At 40.3% G+C, this 22,759-nt stretch overlaps 1 protein-coding gene across 1 annotated transcript in view; it reads left to right on the top strand.

Annotated features, from left to right (window-relative positions):
• The first annotated feature begins 1,063 nt into the window (after nucleotides 1-1,063).
• The window catches only part of RAP2A (RAP2A, member of RAS oncogene family), a 30,987-nt gene continuing 9,291 nt past the window's right edge, over nucleotides 1,064-22,759 (top strand). Inside the window, exon 1 of the mRNA XM_054655075.2 lies at nucleotides 1,064-1,408. Within this exon, the coding sequence (XP_054511050.1) occupies nucleotides 1,095-1,408 (314 nt within the window). The 5' untranslated portion in view covers nucleotides 1,064-1,094. The remainder of the gene's footprint in view (nucleotides 1,409-22,759) is intronic.

Below are 22,759 nucleotides of genomic sequence, written 5' to 3'. Positions count from 1 at the left end.
AACCCTCTAATGGAAACAAAGTTTTTACTCCCTGTATCAAATAATTCTAGCCAATTATGATTGCGAAAAAAAAGAAGGGAAAAAAAAAAAAAAAAGAAGCATTAAGGAGTCTGTCTCATAGCAGACAGGCAAGCATACAAATGTGAGCATCTTTCCGGAGTGATATCAGTTCCTGGGAGGAACTGTGAATTCTATCCCATCAATCATCTTCATTTTCTATCTGTTTTGATGGAGCACTTTTCCCAAACTGTACCACCACTTTTTCTGGCCCTTTCTCTCTATCAGAAGGGGGCGAGAAGGCAGGCAGGCACCCAGTGCCAACAAACACCTCCGGCCGCCCCCTTGCAGGCACAGCCCAGACCGCAGTGCGTCCACAGGGATCCAACGCGCGCCGGATCACCGCCACGGATTCGATGAATCCCACTGACTTTTACACCCAGCAGCGGGATCCACACGGCCGGAAAGCCGCCCTGCTCCGGAGCGGCCCGAACTTACCGCGCCGGGGCCGCCTCCCGCCGCCCGGGAAGCGGAACCGCGGCAGCCCGGGCCGCGCTCCCATTGGCCCGGCCCGCCCCCGCCCGCCGGCCCTTCCCGCTCGGAGCCGGCCCGGAGCGGGGCCGGGGGACGCCGTGTGCCCAGGGCGACGGCACCGGAGGGGACAAGGGAAGGGGAAGGGACACGGGCGATAGCGGCGCCACCGCCCGCCGGCATCACGTGCGGCCGCCGCGCCCGGGGGCAGGAAGGGGGGCGCGCCACGTGACGGGGCGGTGCCCGCCCTCTTCTTCTTCTTCTTCCTCCTCCTCCTCCCCGCTCTTTCTTCCCCCGTCCCGCCCCGTTGGCTGTTGCCGTGGCGACACGGGAAGGAGGAGGCGGGGCCGCCGCCCCACCCCGGCCGCGCCGCAGCCCGTGAGCGCGGCCCCGCCGCCGGCAGCGCCGCCCAGGAGCCGCCGCGGCGGCCCGGAGCATCCGCCGGGCGGGGAGCGGAGCGGAGGCGGCTGCGGCGGCGGGCGCAGGGCGGGGCGGCCGATGGCGGGGGGGTGAGGAGGGGCCGTCGGCAGGTGCGGGTCGGGCGGGCGGTCCGCGCTGGCGGGAGGATGCGCGAGTACAAGGTGGTGGTGCTGGGCTCGGGCGGGGTGGGGAAGTCGGCGCTCACGGTGCAGTTCGTGACCGGCACCTTCATCGAGAAGTACGACCCCACCATCGAGGACTTCTACCGCAAGGAGATCGAGGTGGACGCCTCCCCCTCCGTCCTGGAGATCCTGGACACGGCGGGCACTGAGCAGTTCGCCTCCATGCGGGACCTCTACATCAAGAACGGGCAGGGCTTCATCCTCGTCTACAGCCTGGTCAACCAGCAGAGCTTCCAGGACATCCGACCCATGCGCGACCAGATCATCCGCGTCAAGAGGTGACTTGCCCGGCGGCCGCTCCTCCGGCGGCCGCGCCCGACGCCCACCTGCGGCCCGGCCCGCCCCGCCGGGGCCTGCGGGCCTCCCGCCCCCCCCTCCGTGCCCTCCTCCCCCGCCCCGGTGCCCGGATCTCCGGCCCGGGGGCTGCCCACGCCCGCTCAGGTGCCTGCCCCGCGGCTCCCTTCCCTCGCCCGCCTCCCTCCGCCCTCCCCCGGGCTGCGGGGCATTGCCCTCTCCCCGCCGCCCCCTCCGCAGCCGCGCCCGCAGCCCCGGGCTCCCCGTGGGCGGGCGCCGGCCGGGGGTGGCGGAGCGGGGGCAGGGGCCGGGGGCTCCGGTGGTTTCCGGAGCTGGTCTCCCAGCTGCGTGTGCGGGGAGTTTGGGGTGCTCCCGTATGGAATACGGTGGAGAATCTGGCCAGAGGCTGGAAGCGTGGGGGCGGAAAAGCAGTTCCCCAGCGGTGTATCGGGTCAGCCAGCCCTCGAGTGCACTTTCTTGGTGGACGTGCTGTGGCCTATGTGCAGGGGAAGCACCTGGATGCTTTCGTGCGGCAGGCGAGAGATCTGCCTGCTCAGATACCTGCATAGGTATTTCCATGAACTTCCCACTCTTAAAAGTGCAGGACGCCAGCCTCCTTCCCGGTGGCAGTGGCGGCTGTGAGTGTTAGGCCTCATGTGTGCTGGTGTTGCTCTTAAATTTCCCACGGTCTCGTTGCCAGCCGCTCTGAAGAGCGAGCCCACGGTGGAGAAACACCGGTGCCTACTGCCAGTTTGTTTTTATAATCGCTGCGTTGTTTAGATGTGCATAAAGCAGTCAGATGTCGGCAGCTGAAATGCAGCCAGTCGCGCTAAAATAAGGGTAGATGCACCATTTGAAATCATAGCAACCGTTTGAACCGGAGCGTAGATGAGAAAATGCCGCTGGCCACATCGTCGCAGACAGAGGTCTGTTACTGCCCGTGGAGAGAGGCTGTAATTATATCGCAGAACTGGTTGTGGCTTTGGCTTGGACATCTGAAAGGGAAACCCTTGTAAATAACTTAGTCGGACCACATCTGTTGGATTTGCATCTTAAGGTAGAGCATAAAAGGTGGTGATAATAATAATAATGGCTAATCATATGGTCGGGTATGGTCTGTTCACAGAAACTGCCATTCCAGACCAAGGCCTGGGGAAGATGTATTTTGAAATTGGGGAGGAGGGTGAGTAGGGGAAAGGGGAGGGAGGAGGCAAAGCGCTGCTATTTTTAAAGACTTGCAACTTTTTCATAGTGGGTGTTTCTTAATGTGTGTCCTGACTCTTTCAGTGGAGATTTCTAAAGACCAATGTAATGGAGTTATTTTGAATTTATTATGGAAAGTGCATTTTCAGTATCCTTCAGTTCTTTTCATTCGCTCATACCTTACAGAAGAAGGTTTTTTCTTCAAGTAGTTCAGGTAGACTTTATTCATTAATAAATGCTTTTGGTTTTCTTGTATTTAATCGTCACTATAAATTCATTTAACTTCTGAATTTATATCTGCGGATTTGCAGATTGCTTTGTGCCTTGTGCTGGAGCATCTGCATTCAGACCCCAGCTGACCAGCTGTAGATAGGTGAAGCAGAATAGAAAGCAACTTGTACTTCCATAGTTACATTGACTCAGCACTGCTGAGAGTGGGTCTGAATGCTGCTCTCATTTTTCATCTGCCAGCTCTTTTACTGCAAGACTCCAGCTTTTGGTTAGATATTTGTGAGACATATGAGCAACATTGTAATCCTAAATTTCATTTATGCAAAGTAATCTAAATGCAGCTGAAATCCTGAAAATTTTAGCAAGCCCAGATAATTTTAATTGAGTTGTAGTTGAAAGGAATATGATGCATTAAAAGGATGTAGCTTCAGCAAGGGTACCAGATTTTTACTTGTTAACTTGCCTGATTTACATATGTGGGTTGTGGTGGGGGTGTTATGTTTTGGAACTTAGGTTCGCAGGCAGTGTAAGACCTAATGTGCTGTAGACTTAAGCTTGCATCTTTCTTACCAGTTGAACCTGAAAAATGCATATTTACAGATACAATATGCATCTGTACAAGGACTTCTAAATTATAACTTACAGTCGCAGAAAGACATTTAATCTATGCTGAGAAACAAATAATCGTAGCACTGTTTTCTTGGGGGTTTTGGATGACAACTATATGCTTATATTGATACAAAACAGTGTTCTGAAAAATCTCTGAGCTTTAGTTGTACTGAAAACCAATTGGCCAGGTCTCTAAGTGGTAGGTCTCTAAGTGTGTGCATTTTACATATTGTCCTTGCTATTTTGTTTTAATTTCGGATTAAAGAATCCCTGTGTTTACTCTCTAATACCATAATTAGAGAGTAATTTTAATTACACTCCCAAAAGTAGAAAAGCCAGTTGAAATTCCCTCTTTGGGTTAAGAGATGCACACTTGAGTCTTCTGCTTCCCTGGTCTAACCAGCACTTACCAGGCCAGCTTCACCCCACCTGATGAATCTGAGTGACCTTAGAGGAATGAATGACATGTTCATGAATGAAAGAGAGGAAACAAGTGGACCTTCACTGAACTCTGAAGCTTAGTGGTTAGAAGAGATTGAGATCACTCTTGCCACTCTAGTTTCTGTTCTCTTTAAATGGCTATTTAATATTAGCACATAAATAGGCTTAGTCTGAAATCCAGCTCTGCCAGCTTGCAGAGAACTCCCCTAATGGCAAAACTGTGAATTTGAGCTTCCTTTTGTAGTGTCTGTAGGCCTTGCATCCCTTTCAGTCATGGTGCACGGCTTTATCCAGAGTGGAGGGTGTCTCCATGGATTTTGAACAGGTAATTAAAAGCCTTTCTCAGAAAATGTTTTAAATGTAAACAGTATTCCTCTTCTCAAAGTAAAAAAACAAGTTTTGTTTAGATCTTTCTCAGAGAGAGTCCAGGTGCTTTACCTTGAGAAGGGAGCCCTGCCAGTTCTGGGTGGACAGGTGCACCCCCAGCAGCTCTGCCTAGACAGAGGATGAGGAGGAGGTTTCAGAGGTGCTCACTGTACTCTGGGCCAGAGTTTCCTGCAGCACAGAGTGCTGCCAGTGCTGGATGAAGGATCATGGTGGTATGAAATCACAGCTGCTGTTCTTCCTCCAGATGCTTAATCTGAAACACCCTGATCCAATCCCAGTTTGGGCACCTGGAACTGGTTTCTGAACCCTGCTTTTGCCAAATAAGCCCTTTAAACATAATTGCTTGATTCTTGCATATGCTGAAGGTTTGTACTGCTAGGAAGATGGAGTGTGCATAAGGTAGCTTTGAAGACTACTTATTTTGTGCATTCAAGAAGGATAAAGAGAATCAGCTGCTGCTTTACTGCCTCCTGGTGAGGTAATACACAAAGTATGCCACCTGTGCATTGGTGGGTGCTGCAGCTCTGGGTCCTTCTTCCTTAGATTTAGGCTTGGCAGCAAAGAGTTGTTTATGCTGCAGACTGAACTCACCGTAGTTTCAGAACGAGCTGTTTTCTGGAGGAACCTTCTATTTGTGAGAGCAGGGCAAAATTGGATGAGTGGGCCCATGCCAACAAAGGTCTGCAGTGAAGGAAGAACAGAAGCTGTCAAAAGAACAGATTGGAAGTGGTACACCCCAGTTAGATGTCAAGATTTAGAAGTAATTAGTGAGTATAAAGATTAGGTAGTGCAAATTTTAATTTTATTTTTGTGGGAAAAGGAGTTGGGTATCTTCTAACACTTTTGTGTTTGTTGTGTGATTAGGAAGCTCTCTAAAGAGAATCTGCTGGTATTTGCCAAATACTGAATTTTAATTTTTAATATGACTGCCAATGTTTTTCTATTATGGAGGTATGTTTAAAACTCACTAGGTATCAATTCTAGGTGCTTGCTTAGCCTTCAATAGTGTAATTTCTCAATCTGTTCTACAGGCATTTTTATAGTATTTTTTTCAGTTGAACCCCAAGAAAGAGGTTTTATTATTATTTCTATTCAAGCAGAAAACTAGTGCCTAGAAGTAAAAGCAAACTCATAGTTCTGAGTTCTTCACTTGTAGTAATTTCTCTAGGTGTCTGACCTATGCTTTAAGTACAGGACTGTTGCATTCACATTTTAGAGACTAACAGAGCCTACTTAAGTATTAATACTTAGGTATTTCTCAAAAGGGCTATTTTACTCCAAGTAGTGAAAAGAACCCTCCTTTTCATTAATCTAATGCTTCTTCTCTCGAAGAAAAAGACCAGAAAATTTATTTTATTTAGATTGGCTTGAAATGTAGACTAAATTATATAAGTATATTGCTATGAAATATCACAGAAATGTGTCTTTGAGTTGACAGTGTTCTTTGTAGCTGTGGTTTATGATCAGGATGAAAATTTGCCTCTCAGTCTAGGGATTCCGTGTAATATTAAAACATAAAAGAGATGTAATTATTGAAATTTATTAATTGTGAAATCAGCATCTTCAGTCAATGACAGTTGATGTATTTAGTGACTTAATGGTGATTAAGTCTGGAAAACTATATTTGAAATTACAAATTGCTCAAAAGTTTAGTTGAAAATATTGCTTTCCAAATACTTTGAAATCGAAGTTTGGTTTTTATTCAAAGAACATAAGACCTCTTTAAACAAGGTCAAATTTTTCCGTTTCTGAAGTTCTGTGTGTGTTGCAGCCCTTTTTTCAGAAAGTATTTTTTCTACTTTTGAGAAGTAGTTAGAGAATTCTTTGTAAACACTGGCATAACACCTTCAACCCCAAACATGGCTTCAACCTTTCAGGAAGAAACACTGAAGTGTTTGGTCGAAGTGAAGTATGGAAAATCCTGTTTCTTCTGAAGTGTACTTGACAAATGGCTGGGGATTTTCGTAGGTTCTAGCTGTGTAGAGATGGCAGAAATAAGCACACACTGAAAACCTTAAGTCTTTTTTAGGAAGAGTTCTTTTTCTTGCAGTCATCTTAATGTAATGGATTGTTTTGAGTACTCATCTTCAGGTAAAAAAAGGCAGAGTGGGTAAAAAGCATGGCCCCCATTCTCCCCTTGGCCATGCTGCCAGCCACTCTTGTGCACCCATGAGATGAAATTTAGGACTTCATTGGAAGAACAGATTAACAGATTTTAAATCTCAGCAAACATTTGCACATATTCAAGTACAATAGAAGAACTCTACTGGTCTCCCTTTTCCTTCTTTCTTAGTTAAGGGACACCTATGGATAGCTGCTTCTCAGGTGGGAACCTCACTGATCTATAAGAACAAAATATAAACTCTTTAGGCATCTGTAGAGATATAGAGGAGGGGTAGGCAGAAGTAGTCATACCTAATTGACTCTGTATATAGTATCAGAACTTTCAGCTGTCTGGCCATCCTTTGTGTTTTATTGGGGAGCTGATACATAGTCTGTCCTCTAGAAAGTGTCTGTGATAGAAAAAGCATAACTCAGATTTGTGCTCTCAGGTTTTTTTAACTTTAGAGACCAAAAGAAGCATTGTATAGAGCTTAGATTAATTTTTTGTGTGTGTGAATCTACCTTTGTTTTAATTTGAAATTAATGAACTTATTCTGTCAGATAAAATTATAGGTTCCTACAAGTCTTATACAGACAATCCTCTAAAAATGTCTGACAATGTGCAATTTTAAGCTATAGAAGACTATTTTAATGTTGTTTGGCTTAGTCTTAAAATCAGATATTTCAAGGTGCTCGTGCATCTTCAGAACATGTAACCTTTAATATTTTCCTGTAGTAAGTTTTGAATTTAATTACATATTTGCAGAGTTCTCTTGACTCTTCCCCCTCACACTTTCCCACTCTCACATTCTTGATAATCTGAAATATACATATTACTTTGAATTTCTTTCAGTGGAAAATGTGAAAATTGAAGACAATGCTTATAACCAAAGTGTTCTAATGTGTTGGGGGTTTTTTTGGCTGTTTCCCTGCTCCCTACCATCCCCACAGCCTAGTCCAGATAATTTTATAGGTATTCCTTCCCAAGTTTTACTTATTTTTCTCTGTAAGGTAAAATGACATGATAGTTTTCGTATCCGAACACTGAATATGAATATTTTTTTATCCCCTCCTGCTTTTTAGGTGTTCTTTGGACTTTTATTGAAAAAGCCAGGTAGGCAAGCTCCTTTTGTATGCGTGTTTAGTTTAGATTGTGCTAGTTTAGAGTATAGTGCTTTTTTTCTTTTTTTTTTTTAATGATGCCTGTATTCCTTAGCATCATCTTCTGGGTTTGGGTCTTAATTGCTGCTGTAGCTTATGTTGTTGTAGACATGTGTGGATAATTTTTGGGTAGCTACAGTTATCAAATAGTAGAACAGTATGTGGCAAGACTTTTTAAATTTGTTTTTGGTTGTGCAATATTGCTTGATTGTGTCTGTGTTGTAAAAATGTCATTTAATGTGTTAAAGACCAAATATTTTCATGACTTTAATTGCTTTCATAACTTAGTTCAGTAATATAGCATTGATGCTTGGGGTTGAATGTTTTCTATCTTGCTCTTCATTAGGCTGTTTTGACAGAGATTTTTGAATATTTGGAAAATTTTCTTTAAAAAAATCATTGCTCATTAGAATTTCTAGTTTTGTCTTTGAATTTCTTATTTTGCTGGGAGGACAGTAATTCTTTCAATACTGTTTTTTTATAGCCAACACAGTTGTCAGTAAGTTTATTATTTTCTTTCAAAATATTTCTTCACTTAGATAGTGTGTGGATAGAAATAAGTTTCATTCTTTGGTCAAACGTGAAGCAATCTGGGTGACATTATGTTTAGTTCAAGCTCCTATGTTATCAGGCACACTTTTTAGACCAGAATTTCAAAAATAGACATTCTTTGGCTGTTGGAAGTTTTTAAATTAAAATGTGAAATGTCTGAGTGGGTGGATCTCCCAAAAAAAAATCATCAAATCCTTCCATTAAATTTTATTTCTAGTTTTCTTTTTAATATTGAATGTCAGATTTTTATTTCTTCTACCTAAGAAAAAACCTGCGGTTACTGGTTATTTAATTTCTGGAGCATTACAAGTGTTGTTCAAAGAATTTTTTTTTCCTTCTTGTAAATGGTGTAGGTGGTATGTGATGATAACGTTTTGAGAGAGAATAGGGAAGCAATCAGGACTGCAGTGCTAAATTATCCTGGCACGTAGTGACTTGTAGAAAGATTTCTGTAGAAAGATTTTAAGGTAACAAGAACTGTAGCTATCTGCTTCTATGGGCTCTCTTATTCATTAGCTTGCTTCTGCTCTTTTTGGGGGGTTTGGGTTTGTTTTGTTCTGTTCTGGGTTTGTTTTCCAGAGGTTTCCAGTCCAGGACGAGTATTCAGTTTTTGCTGCACTAAGGCAAACACTACAGTCTAGGCACAGTTTACAATGATGAGTGCAACTTGAACACTTTCTGTATCAATGGTTTGGATGCATTTTGGCAGCTGTGTTGTCTTAAATCCTAGTCTAGACAAGAGAATTAAAGGTGTGTTATGGGCATGTTATCCTTTATCAACATTAATGTCATGGGGCTCGCTCGGTACGTTTGGGTGCTGTACTCTTTAAAAATGCAATGGTGACAGTATTTTAGTTATTGCCTTGGTTAGCCCTAGACTGGGTGAAAGATCAGGTGAAGGACAAACAGAAGGAATGTTTTTAGGATTGATTAGTTTGTTTTGAAATATGATTTGTGTCTTATAGATGAAGCTTTAACAATTTTTAAAATATTGTCTTCTGCAAAAGTCATGGTAATGAGGAAGACATTATAGCATTTTTAAAATATTAGGATGTAATAGGGTAGTGGTCCATGGTAAAATAAAATACAGTTCTTACTTTTAGGAATAGTTTGGGGACTTCCATTATTGTTCTTGTTAACAGGTAGCCACCTTAACTAAAAGATTAATAGTGTTTGAGATTCCCATGTGAGTTTCAACTCAACTACAATTTAATTTGAACTGGAAATGAATTGGATAAGGCACTGAACTTAAGTGCTCTGAATGTTGTGAAGAAGAGCTTTGATCCTGGATTTCTGATTAATTGCAAGAAAGGATGCTTTCAAGAAACAGCCAAATAGGTCACCACAAGCCTATAAGCATGTCTGCTGAATTATGAGCAAGTTTTCAGAGGAGAATGTTTGAATTGTTTGCCCTCTTACCCCTAATATATTTTACAGTAAGGAGTGTAAGCCAGGACTGATCAACCTATTTTATCTGATTAGATCTGGTTGCAGTTTCCAGCACTGCTGTAGCATCTTTTAAACTGCTGTACAAAATCTTACTTGAAACATTTTATAAAATAATTGGAATGCTTCTGTCTTTTCAAAAAGCTATGAACTTTATAAGACCAATATAGAAATGCATAAATTCTCTCCTCAAGAATTCTTTTTCTTTTGAAATGTCCTTACTATGTTTTTAGAAATTTTAGAAACTCCTTGGTTTTGTTAGAACTAAACAATAAATATAAAATGTTGGGGACTTATACCATTTTCCCCCAGAATTTATAAATGAGTGGGAAAAATAATTTGGTGGGGTTTTTTTTTCACCCACCTCTGTATTTAATGATGCAAAATGCTGAACAAGTGTATTTTTTTGAACTATGACATCAGTCCTAATTTGTCTACTGCTGCTTGTAAATACATGTTTTTAGGAAGGTATGTTTTCAGTCTGTGGATTACTTTCCAGTGCCAAAAGAACTTGATGTATTAATAGGTTTTCCTAGTATCACCAGGTTCAGAATTTGTCTCTCTTCTGCTGAAATAATTCTGCTGAAGGCCTGTCACACAGTGGTGTTTTGTGGTTTATTTGTGCGGGTTTTTTTAGCTTCAGAAATTCAGGTTGGGGTTTTTTTTAATAATTTGGAGGGCAGAAGATGGTCATGTTGAACTATTTCTTCTGGAGGATTTTATCAGATGCCTTCCATACCCCTCTAACTCCACAAAGCAAAAAAATTCTGAGCTGGTCTGAGTGTTTTTCAGTCTCCAGTTTAATCCAGGCTCTCCATCTCAGTGCTTAAAGAAGGCATCTGCTCTGTTATAACAGTCTCAGATGCAGTTAGATTCTTGGTAGCTGACTTGCATGTCACTCCCTACAATGCCTGGAAGAGAGAAGAATGAGTCACCCTCTGCTGGTTTAGGGCTGCTGCAGTCCACTGTCAAAGTCCAAGTGAAAATGTGGAGTGAGTTCTCCCATTGCTTTCTTCCTTTGGGTGTGGTTTAAGTTTGGAGGGAGGGGAGTGGTGGTTGTCAGTGTGGTACCACTTAAATCTGTTCACTCTGCTTGGATTCTTTAGCAGATGAGCTCCTCAGGATGCATGGAGGCTTTGGAAGTAGGAGAGGTTGGTTTTGTTATTGCACCAAATGTGCAGGATGCAAGCAGGCACTCCTGGCATCAGTCTTGTGAACATGCAGTGCTCTGGAACAGATGCCTTTTTAAAAACATTTTTCCCTGATGCCAACCTTCTCTTTTTATGCATTTCATTTAGAAATAAATGAGACCTGGCCCTTACATGAAAAAACCACTAAGCTATTTTGGGTCATTTCCTTAGGAATCTGCTTTGTTCTAAGGTGTATAATACTGTTGCAGCAAACCTCTCAAACTACCAAGTCATATATGCAGAATCTTTTCTCTTGAGAAACAGGCTTGGCCACAGGTCAAAACATTTAAAAAGAATGGGAGATAAATGGAACTCAGTATGTCATCATGAAGCAACAGCTGACCTTTCCTGAAATATTATGGTCACCTGGACTAGGGGAGTCTTCTGGTGATCATTAACTATAGGGGATATCAATTTTGCATTTTTGTAGTGACTTCTCTAAAGAGAATAAGCAGTCCTGAGAAATCACTGGGTACCAGTCCTGGTACATTGCTTTATCTTGTACGTCCAATCTTTTTCTGTTGTTCCCTCAGGATCTGTGAATTTGCCTTCTTGTGTTTGTACTTACCTTAGTGGTACATCTTCAACAAAAAGATTGAAGAATATTTTCTGAACCTTTCTTGCAGTTGAGTGGTTAGAACAGTCTTCTGGGAAAAGCAGATGTGAAACTCCTGTGTCTAAAGGAGGTGTGTAGTGCTGGTCTCTCACCTCATTGATCAGGGTTGTAATTGCTGTACTATGTTAAATGTGAGAAACACCATTGACACCACTTGCTTTTATTCCCAGGGCTTTCTGTGGAAGTGATAGCTGTTGTGGATTTGTTGCATATCTTACTGTTTTTGTGTTAGTAGCCTCAGTAAGCAATGTTTAGTGAATTAGGCCTCTTGAGGGACTTGACTGCTTGCATGAATCTGCAGAGACCTTAGGTGTGTGACCCTGTTTTGGTTCCAGCATGTGGCTCAGCTGGGCTCAGCTCTAGGCCTTCAGACAGATACCTTGTTTTGACAAAAACTTTAAGTGGGTGCAGCTTTTCAAGAAATTTATTGGGGAGCAGTCTCCTGGTCATGGGCCTCTAAATGCCTCTGGAGTCCCAGTATATATATATTTATCTACCTCAGTTTTGCTTTCAGACCCAGAAATATTTGCCATCAGAATGAGTAAATCTCTCTACCTCCTTTTTCACATCAGTTTCATTCTGTATGTTTTGAGCAGTGAGTTTCTGAATGCCTTTGTATGAGTTTTTAGTATAGAATATGGAGTAGGCCTTGATGATCAAATCATCCACAGCATAGGATTAACAAGTCTTGTGCTTCAGATGCTTCCCTTCTCTAGAAGGAGTTCTATGCACAGCTTATATTATATTGCTGATTACAAAATTTTATTTGGAGTAGAATCTGCTTAGAAGTCTATCCTTATATGAATAGTTGTCTGAGGGATGATAGGCTCCTTCCTAGAAAGAAACTGGAGAAGATGATGATATCAGGATAGCCTGTCAAGAGTCCATAGAGTTTTAATGTTAAGTATCAAACAGGAACAAACTTGATTAGTTTGCCTTCATTGGGTATCTCTTCTGTCTGTCTGGGTACCAGTCCTGGTACATTTCTTTATCTTGTACATCCAATCTTTTTCTGTTATTCCCTTGGGATTTGTGAATTTGCCTTCTTGTGTTTGTACTTACCTTCATAGTGGTACATCTTCATATGTTTGGGTGTCTGCAGCCTCACTTAACATCAGAAGCTGCAGATGCTCAGCAGTCTCCTTTCATGCCATCTGTTTCTCCAGTAGTTGGTATAGGTTAGCCATGTGAGAGAATCAATAGCCTTGTGCTCCTTGATGTTCTAGAAAATTTAGGCATGATGATGCATTCTAGAATTTCACTCAATCCAAATATTCCTAAAATTTATTAAAACTGTGGAGAAGCCAGGCTGCCTGCTTCATGTGGCTATGTTTTGATGGGAGTGGGGTTCAAGAGTCCTCTGCTGCCTTTAAAGATAACATAATAGATCAGCTGGTAATTTTGCCTGGACTGAAAGAATGAGTATCTATCTAATGGTCTCACCTTCAGTCTGGTACCATACAGGATGTCGTTGTCCCATCTGGGATTTTGTAAGCTCTGCTATTTAACAAAGTATCACTGTCTTATTATGTGGTTGTTGCATATTTCTGAGTCTGTTTTACTATCTAGCAGTTTGTAGACAAACTTCTTGTAACTCTTATTTCTCATGCTCTCTTCTAACCAGATCTCTTAGCAACCAAAATCAGATCCTTGCTACCTGTCAGATGGGTCTGTTAACAACGGTTGGCAAGGAATGCTGTCCCTATTACCACTCTGAGTTCCAGTTTTTACATTGTGAAGTGGTCCTGCTGCCACCAGGCCTTTTGCCCCAGATTCTGCACTGACCATGCAATTGGAGGACTTGCTCCTCATCTGCGTGAAGGTGGTTTTCAGGAGCCACAATGAGCAAATGCAGTCCTTGGACAGTCTCCTGATGGACTGGAGCTACTGTTCCTTTCATCTTTTTGATTCACACTGTTGATTACACCTGTAATTGCCAAGAGCTCAGCCACTGGGCTGCAGGGGTGGTTTGTAGACAGAACATGTGAACATTTAATGGGAAGCAGGGCCCTCTCTCAAGGGAAGGATGTGACAGACACTTGCAGATGATATGAATCCTCCATCACAAGACTAAACTGTAGCAGGCATGTTAAAAAGGCCTGTATCTCTAAAAATTATATCACAAGAAGCTGAAGATAAACATCATGGTAGCTTGATGGTGGAAAGGTGGTTTATCCAGGCTGCTTCATCTTGGGTACTTTAGTAACTCTGAACAAATCCATGCAATTCAGGTTTTACCTACCAAAGTTTACAATGAAACTCTGGTATGGAAAGGAAAACAAAATATACTGAAAGCTACCATTGGAGTACTTGAACTTAAAATGTCCAAATTGCTCTGGAACATAAGGAAGAGGGAAGGCAGAAGCTATGAATTGCAGGACTTAATAATGTGTCTCTAGACTTGACAAGGGCACATTGGAGAAAAAGAAACAACCCTGTGTTTACAAAGTTTTCACCTCTGGAAAGATTTGCTGCATTGTAGGCTCTACAGAGGAAAGAAGTATGATTTTTGAAAAAAGAGAATATTTTATTTCCATGGCTCCTCAAGAATTTGGTCATTCAATATAACTGCTGCAATTTATTGCAGGATATTGCCTTTTCTATTTTTTTCTCAAGAACTATATTGGGTAAAAAATAAAAAAAGAGAAAAGCATCATTTTTTAAATTAGTCTATTCAAAAAAGAAAACAAATAACCTAAAGGTGTGAAATCACATAACTGGGGGAATCTTGAATTCTCCTCCAGATGGTTTTTAGTCAGAAATAGTGACTGCCATCGTGGTAGCTTCATCTTCCAGAGAGGGACAATGGTGAGCTCAGCCTTGGATGAAGGCACACCTTGAAAGTCCATCATTACTCTAAAATTAAGCAATTGTATTGCCTTCCTAGCTGGGATAATTAGTCTGGTAATTGAAGTTTGCAGTCTCCTCCAAGAAATTATCAAAACGCTTGCTTTGAAAGACTTTGTCTGTCAGCAAGAAATGTGGTTAGATTAAAAGGACTGGGAACAGTCTAGGCTTCACACCTCTGCACACACCTTCAGATTAATTGGAATGGCCTTTCTGAATAGGACAACTTAATGTGGAAAAAATAATTAATGAACTATTTTCAGGAAATTCTAGTTACTAATTAGTGATTCAGTGAAGAAGGTGTAATGGACATGGGGGTGTGTGTACAGTACCTTTAAACATAATCTCTTTCTTAAAAGAAAACTTTCTTTTTCAAATATTTCAATATTTTTCTAATATTTTCTTACTGTTACTTTAGAGGGTTAAGTATACAAATTACCATCATTTCTGTACCTAAAATGTGTCAAATAGACATGTAAATATTGGGGTAATATTTTGTTTCTTGGAATAAAATGAAGTACATGGGCTTTTTTAAAATTAAGTTTGCTCAGAAAGAGAGACAGTTAAAATGTATGTAAAACATACACACAAACATATGCATATATGTACACAAGAGGTTTTCAGTCTTTTAGCCATCTGGGGTCAGGACTCAGGATAAAAGGAAAAAAATAATGAATGGATTCTATCAGGTTCTGCAGTCATCTTCTGTTTAAAAAAATTAAAATCGGCTTTGTCTACATGTGAAAATTATTTCACCAAATTGCTTCTGAACAAATTTGTTTAAACCAGTGTAAAGCCACACTGTTTGTCTCATACCTAATTTGAGCAATTTGAAAATTGGCATCCATGCGGGAATTCGCAGCATTTTAAAGAAATTTCTTAGGTTTGCCTGGCTTGTTTGTGTTTCCCTCTGAAAAAAAAATTGTGTCAGTAAGAAACATATGCACTGCTTTTGTTCTGTTTCCCTCTGTCACACGCTTGTGCATGGGTTGCTCTTTCTGCCCTCCCCGTCTCTGGGTGACAGCGGCCATGGGCCGGCACACGGCCACGGCAGAGCGCCAGCGCGGAGCCGCTCTGCTGCCCAAGGGATGCTGGCAGCCAGAGCCCTGGGCTCTGACCCCGGTGCTGCTGGCACAGCCTGGGCACAGCCAAGGTGCCCACGTCCCCAGAGGTGCAGCAGCGTGGTGGTGGTGGAGTCCCAGGGGCCAACCTTGCCGATAGCGTTAACAGGTACAAGATAAAACCACTGCAGGCTTGACTGGCTGCCACAGAGTGTCTTCATGGACAATGAAATGGCTGTCAGACAGGTTAGTAAAACTCTTCTGGGAAAGAGGAGCTTTTTATAACCTAGAGTAGACCCAAGGAAATTAACATTTATACAGTAGTTAAAATATAAATAGCTCGACATCTGAGATGATGACTATATCTGAGTTCCTCATTCTAGATGGCTTCATTTTGATAGTTAATCAAATATTAGATTTGAGATATTCATATATTTCTCACATACATCTATGTATGTGAGAAAAAGTAAAATGTTTAGATTTCACTGTTTTACCAGGTACCCTATATTTAATGTCATCTTATAAACAAGTTCTTACTAAGAAATGTCTGGATATTCAAATGGATTATATTCACAACACTGATTCAGAATGAAGTAGTCTGTTGTTTTTCTTTAATTGGTACCCGTCCTATTGTAGAAAGAATGAAAAAATCTCCTAAGAAAATTATTTCTGAAGTTTATGCTCAAGATAGTAGGGAAGTTATCAAGAAATTGTTCTCTATATTTATTTTTATTCCATTTAAAGGTAGTATGTTGGGAGGCAGTATTTTGTATTTGAAGATGAGGATTTATTTTAATAAGAATAAACAAGTAACAAACAAAAAATCCTGGCACTTCTGAAGCTCTTATTTTGGTCTGTTCATCTTTAGATATGGAAACAGTTTCATTTAACAAGATTGTATACACTTTTTGGATATGATTTCTGGAGATAGAAAGTTGAGGTGTTGAAGATGGAGCTAACTTCTTAAACCTGTGGAGAATAAAACCTTCTTAGTGCTCTGTTTAGTCTAACATTCCAATTATTTATAGTAGGCATATGGTAATTAGATAAATTGTTCTGTAAGGTAAGGGCCACCAACGTTCTGAAGTCATGGCAGAATGATTTTGCTTACCAAGTAGAAAATAAAATGTTCTACTAGAAACTTGGCAGTAGTGAAGAGGCTTTCAGAGCATCTGCTCATGATACTTGTCAAGGCCTTGGATTTTTACTTTGTTGGTAGAGGAGCGTTTGACTATGGTCAAAAGGAACTGAAATAAGAATAGTATTTCTGCAGTAAAAGAGAAAATGCATTTTATACTGTTTTGTCCTGAATTTTTTCACTGTATCAGTGTGGTCACTTGCTTAGAGTTTCTGTAAAGTAGTCCATCTTCTGAAAAGTATGCAGAGTTCCACCCTAATTGTACCATTGTGAGGAAGATCTGTCTCAACAGAGCATTTTTTTGCTAAGTTTTTTTTATGTGCATTGTAGGATATTTTTATTAGCCTGAAGGACATTAAGCTGTATTCTTCTTTAGTTTCTAGGGCAACGAAAGTCTCTGCTTTGAACTAGACACCCAAATTCTTTTCAGGCTATGCAGTATCATAAAAACTCCAGTATCTACCTGCCTTAGCTTCTTCTTAGGGACTGATGGAAGAGCAGAAATCCAGGCCAGGTTGTTTGCCAATTAGCCCTGTTATTTTTGTTTTACTTTTTGAGTTTTAGTGGCCTGTAGCTAGGTTCATTGCAAACAGTCAAATTCTTGAAAAAGCAAATAAATAAAAGCCTCTGCAGTTTGTATCAATATGTAATGCTTGATTCTGCAGACTAGACTGTGGCAGTCAAATTATCAGAGATCAGTTTTGTGAGCAAGGCTTGCATTTCAGGGGCCAGATCTGGGTAATGCCAAAAGTCAGGAGGACAGACTTTTTGGAGTAGGTTCTTACCTCGAGATGGAAGAGAAACTGTTTCTTTGCCTGTGGTTCTGACTGGACAGGACAACATGATTGTTGCTGAACTGTAATCCTTTGGAAGTGGGTGATGCTACTAAGAAGGTTTTGAATTAATTGTTACACCTATTCTTGAAGACTGTAAAAGTGTAATTTTAATGAGCTAGAGAAAATCTCATTAGAATAGTTTAAACAAGTTTTGCAGTGGAATTTTTATCAGTGATTATAAATTGGTTAAAGTAATATAAGAGTGTGTTGGCTTTGAAGAGTGAACTAATACTTTAAAGCACTATAGTCTTCTGGCCCTTTTAAAATGCATATGAATTTCACTACTTTTTGCTATTTTTTACTTTATGTATCCACTAAATGTTTCAATTTTATAGTTTAAATAAACAAGGATAAAGAGTTTGAAGTTGTCATTAACTTATGCTTGAGCTTTAGTTAATTCTGCAAAATCTGGTTAGTTCATTTTGCTTTCAAAATTCTGAGATATATGTCTATCTCGAGGCCTGTAAGTATGATTATCACTTCCTCTACATAAATGAATAGCTATAAATATTTATGTAACTTTGTCATTTGTTTCTCAGCCCATTTTCTATGTAAACAAGCATTATGCAACTCAGTTGTCCGCTTGTCTCATCTTCCTCCATTACCTGCCAGTAAGTTTTGAATTCTGCAGCACAGTTAAACTAAATTAAACATTAGGACAAATTCCCAGAGAGATCATGGAAAGCCTGTCCTTGGAAGTTTTCAGGACTGAGCTGTGCAAGGCCCTGAGGAAGCTGGTTGAGATTTCCTGGCTGACCTTGCTCTGAGCAGGGGGTTGGACTGGAGACTTCCCAAGGTCCCTTCCTGCCCAGATCAACATCTGGAACAAATTAGAAATCTAAATAATGATTAAGTTCTGTCAGAATTGTTGGTGGGAAAGACACACTGTCGCTGCTATATGGAAGAAACTGGCACATGCTTAATGCTATTTATGGACTGGAGAATGGTGAGGGGAAAAGTTGTAGGCAGAAGGAAAAAGTAGAGCTTTAGATAGCAGCATTGATAGACTCTGTAAGAAACTAGACCTACCATTGTACTCATAAATTGCTTTACACACTCTGCTCTTTATACAAAGTCTGGATGCTGTTTCAGCTTTTTCAGGAGGATTGTTAACAGTATTTTGTTGCAAAGATTTTATTTTTTTTTTAGCTGAGCTACTGGCATAAACTTTGATATATCTGAATTGGTACAAATCTCTTTGGTGCCTTTCTTTCTCTTCCCTCACCTTTGTCAGTGTTTGCTTGTACAGGAAGTTTACAGTATATTTTAAAATATTACAGTAGTTTATCTAAACATTTGCACATCAAGATATGCTTCTGAGAGAAATTTCTTGTGACAAAGTATGTATTGATAGATAAATAGTAATGCATTTTAGGATCACTGTTGTTTGAACACAGCAATGTAATAACTTTAAACTGTAGAACAATTGGAATCCATAGATTTGTATGATGTGCAAGAGGCTCACATTGCTTTTAACAGATATCTGCATTTTTCACTGCCTTTGTAAAGGTACCTATTCAGTCCCACATCACCAGAACAGGCAGGTTTTATGACCTGCTAGAGTTTTGTACAGAGGAGCAAGGAGGAGGAGAAATCCCTCAATGTCAGCGTATGTTTAAAGGTATTGTGAGCCTTTGCAGTTTCTGCTCAAGTTGGAGGTGTTGAAGTGGGATAATAACCTTGACTTTGACCCCAAAGCTGGTGTTCCTGCTTCAAGGCATACCTAATCCACCAGCTTTATTCTTGCTGCTGACAGGTTTGATGTTGGCACAGAATCTGCCCTAACGTTCCTAATACTTGTAAAGAAATCTCGAAATTTTGTGGTGTTCATAGCTCACTGCTGAGAATAGCTGGGATGCAGGGTGCTTTTTCAGTTGAAGAGCAAGCAAAACTGCTACTGCATGCTTCAAGATGTTCAGATTGCCTCCATCACTAAGGATGGAAGACCTCAGAAGTGTTTATGTGCCATAGGCAACAGAGGTTAAAGCTGACAACTCTTTTCTTTGGATGGAGAGCAGAGGTACAGAGTTCAAGGGAATTGCTAGAAATTGCACAGGTGGTCTGTAACAGGGTGTGAAACTGAACCCACATCTCTTAAATCACATTTCAGCATTCCTCTTGCTTGATGCTTAATGTTTTTGCTCTAAGACATTGAGGATAAAATTTAATTATAAGTGGTTATGTCTGAAAAGAGTTGTCATTTAAAAGAAATTTATTTTTTGAGACTTCGGTATACAAATAAAAGATAGATGGTAGTCTCTTTAATTTTAGAATCTTCTATATGTTGCACTATTGGTAGATAGTTGACCTATCCAGTCATGCTCATTTTGTTGGAATAAACATTAGTATATTAGCATGGATATGGCTTAAAAATATTCAGGGTAAGAAAACTAATATGATTATTAAGAATAATTTTCAATTATGGATGCAAAGCTTAAATACTGAAATGTGAGGCCCAATTTTCAGGATGTTGGGCTATTCCTACAGCTAGTAGCAGTAATTTTTTAAAAAAAATAGGTGCTCAGCTTTAATGTCTGGAAATTTTTTGAGCAATAACTTTTTTGTATTTAAGCAACTATAACATGCCTCATAATCTGTTAATAGTTTTCTTGACAATTAGACTTCTTTCAGTATGAACTGAGTAGAGAAACAGGAGCTAGATGAAATTGCTGCAGCTGTGAGAATCTCAGATTTGTAGGACATTCTAATTTTCTCGTTGCTTTTAGAAACAAGGGTATTAGTCACATTGGAAACAGCCAGGTACAACATTTGCTTTGTATTTACTTGTGGTTATTGCTTCTTAAGCTAAACCAAGGAACAGAAAATTCCCATTTGAAAATTCCAGTGTTTCTGAGTTTCTAAATGTGCCAAGCATTTCAGGATTTCAACAAGATGATGTTGATGCTCAGTTGTGAAGATGAGGATTTTGATTGGCATAGAGAGGGAACTCAAGGATTAAAATCTTGTTTGGATATGCTCCCAGCAAACCTGCTGCTAAGAAGGTAGATTTTATATATCCCTTAGAGTGTCTTCAGTCTTGATAATAGACTTCAGTGTTAGCTGTGAATTTTAATGATAGATGCTAGGGAGAAGTGTCCTTTTTAAGGTGAAAAATAACCTCTTGTTTGTGAAGACTTTAGAGCATCTGAAATGGCAGTAGATGAGAACTGAAGCTGCTTGTGTCATAGGCTCCTTGTCATCCCCAGCACTCAGAAAGCTGATTTCCTTCACCTGTGCCACAGCCTTACTTTGAGGGGAGCAGTGTCATGGGACATAGTTTAAACATTCATGGAGTTCTGCAAACTTAATGAGAAAATGTCTCCCTAACATCTTAACGATCAGGGATATATTTTTAGGACTTACTTTAGTGACTAGCGAAGCCTTAAGATATGTCGATAGACCTTTGAATTTTCAGTTGCTCTTGACATTTTATCTTAAAAAGCTGGAGGGAGAGCTAAAAGTAGGCTCTATCTGTAGTGACTTGCAGAAGCAGGCTGAAAACATGGAAGGAGTTTATTGTTATTCTAGTTCTCCTACGGAATCTTAGTTGCAGAAAATCCTCTGTAGATAAGAATTTCTCTCTGAAGTCAATGGAAATGATCTGTAAAGATCTTTGGTGTCCTTCATACAGAGATGATGTGCATCATCCTGTTACATCTGTTGCAGCAGGGAATGCAGGATTACTGCATGGCCTTTGAGTATGTGTGTTGGGTTGTGCAATCCATGGTTCTAGTCCCTTGGAAGGTCTCAGCTGTAAGCTGCCTAGGAATAATGTGTGCAAGTGCTTTGGTTGAAAAGTGCTTGTTGTGAGACTTGGGAAGCAGATATTTATAGTGCTTCTGCATGCTGTGGTTGGTTGTTGTTTCTTGGGCTTTTGCTTGGAACTATTTCCTCTTAATTTCTTACAAGCACAGCACCAGTGGTGAGCCAAATTGGCAAGTGAAGCCAGCTCTAACACCCACAGAACTGAATTGGCTTTAAAGTATTTTATTTAAACTGAGGGGATTATTTCCAGAAAGTTTCATGTACAAGAACAAAGTTTCTGAAGTCTTTTCAAAAGTGATATGGTGTGGTGTTATTTATTATTCTAATATTATCCTCCCAAGTTGTTTTGCAATTATTATTTAATTTGCTGTCCTATGAGTAAGTACAATTATCATGACTTTATATACCTCAATCTATCCATCTGAAGAGGTTTTTTTTTCCCAAAGGCTATGTAAGGAGTTCATGTCAAAGCCTAGAATAAAATGTTAGATCCCAGTCCTGCAATTAGGCCATACACTGTTCTTTATAGCAAACTGATTCATGACTCAGCCACCTAATTGCAGTGGGACTTCCAATAAACTCTTTAACATCTACTCATTTATAAAAATTATTTTAAGACTATTTTTTTAGTTGGGAGTTAAATTAAATCACTACACAATATAGCTTACAAAACTGAATATTAAATGCAATTAATTAGTAAACTGGAATGACTTGTTTGCAGCAGAATCGTGGGAGTTTTACAGCTGTTCTGTGTGGTTTTGCCTGAGAAGCTGTAATAATTTCCATTAGAGGGAAAAGCGCTCCAACTTTGCAGAAACCTACCTTTGTTTAGATTTGAGTATCTCTCTGACACATTTATACATGTGTACTGGTGTTGCCATGTCTTTATTGGTGTCTATTTGCAGGAGTCTATGGAAACATAATTCTGTACAATGACCCCCTAATAGCTGCAGTTTTTAAAGCTACCAAATACAAAGAATAGGGGTTTGGTAAAAGTGAGATGTCTCCTCTGTCTGGGTGTCTTAAGGTAGTAATGGCTTCAGAAGTGTGTGTGTGTGTGTATATATGCAACATTTTTTTTCCTGCTGCTTGGTTCAAGAATTGGTAATTTCAGGACAGGTTGAAGATGGTTTTCTCCTTGAAAATTCCGTGGTATTGCTTCCTCTCATCCTGGTGTTTAAGATGCTCAGAATCAAGCTGGGGAACTCTCGGTGCCTTTTCTTATCCTCCATAGCTGATGTGAGTTTAAATTATCAAGGATTCTGCATTAAATATCCAAGTAATTATGTGAAAGGAATTAGAAAAATTCTTGATAGTTACACTTGGAATATGTTCTTCCTCTAGATGAGGAAACTGCTTATTAAAGTTATGACAGATTTTACTGAAGGCAATCAAAGTTTGCAAGTTACATTACAAAAGTATATTTAGTTATATTTAGTGTGGATTTGTAAATAACCTAATAGATTTAACTATCATTTCTGGTACTTTATTTCATAATACCCATAATTCTTTTGCTGTGTATTTTGGGAGGATTCATACCACAAATTTTTTGTTAGTCTAAATTGAAGAACAGTTCTTTTTTATTGTTTTTTGATAGATTTGATTCATTTTCAATACTAATATCCTTATCCCTTAAATTAATTTCCTATTTTAAATACTATCAAAAGTGACAGAAATGGATTTAAAAAAAAGAGAAAGATGCCCTGTGTGTAGGAGGTAATAAAAGAGAGTTAGTACTGGAGATAGAAG

This window comes from Agelaius phoeniceus, chromosome 2 (assembly GCF_051311805.1).
Source record: "Agelaius phoeniceus isolate bAgePho1 chromosome 2, bAgePho1.hap1, whole genome shotgun sequence".
Taxonomy (NCBI): domain Eukaryota; kingdom Metazoa; phylum Chordata; class Aves; order Passeriformes; family Icteridae; genus Agelaius; species Agelaius phoeniceus.
Note: the sequence above shows the minus strand (reverse complement) of the source record. Positions and strands in the feature narration are given on the sequence as shown.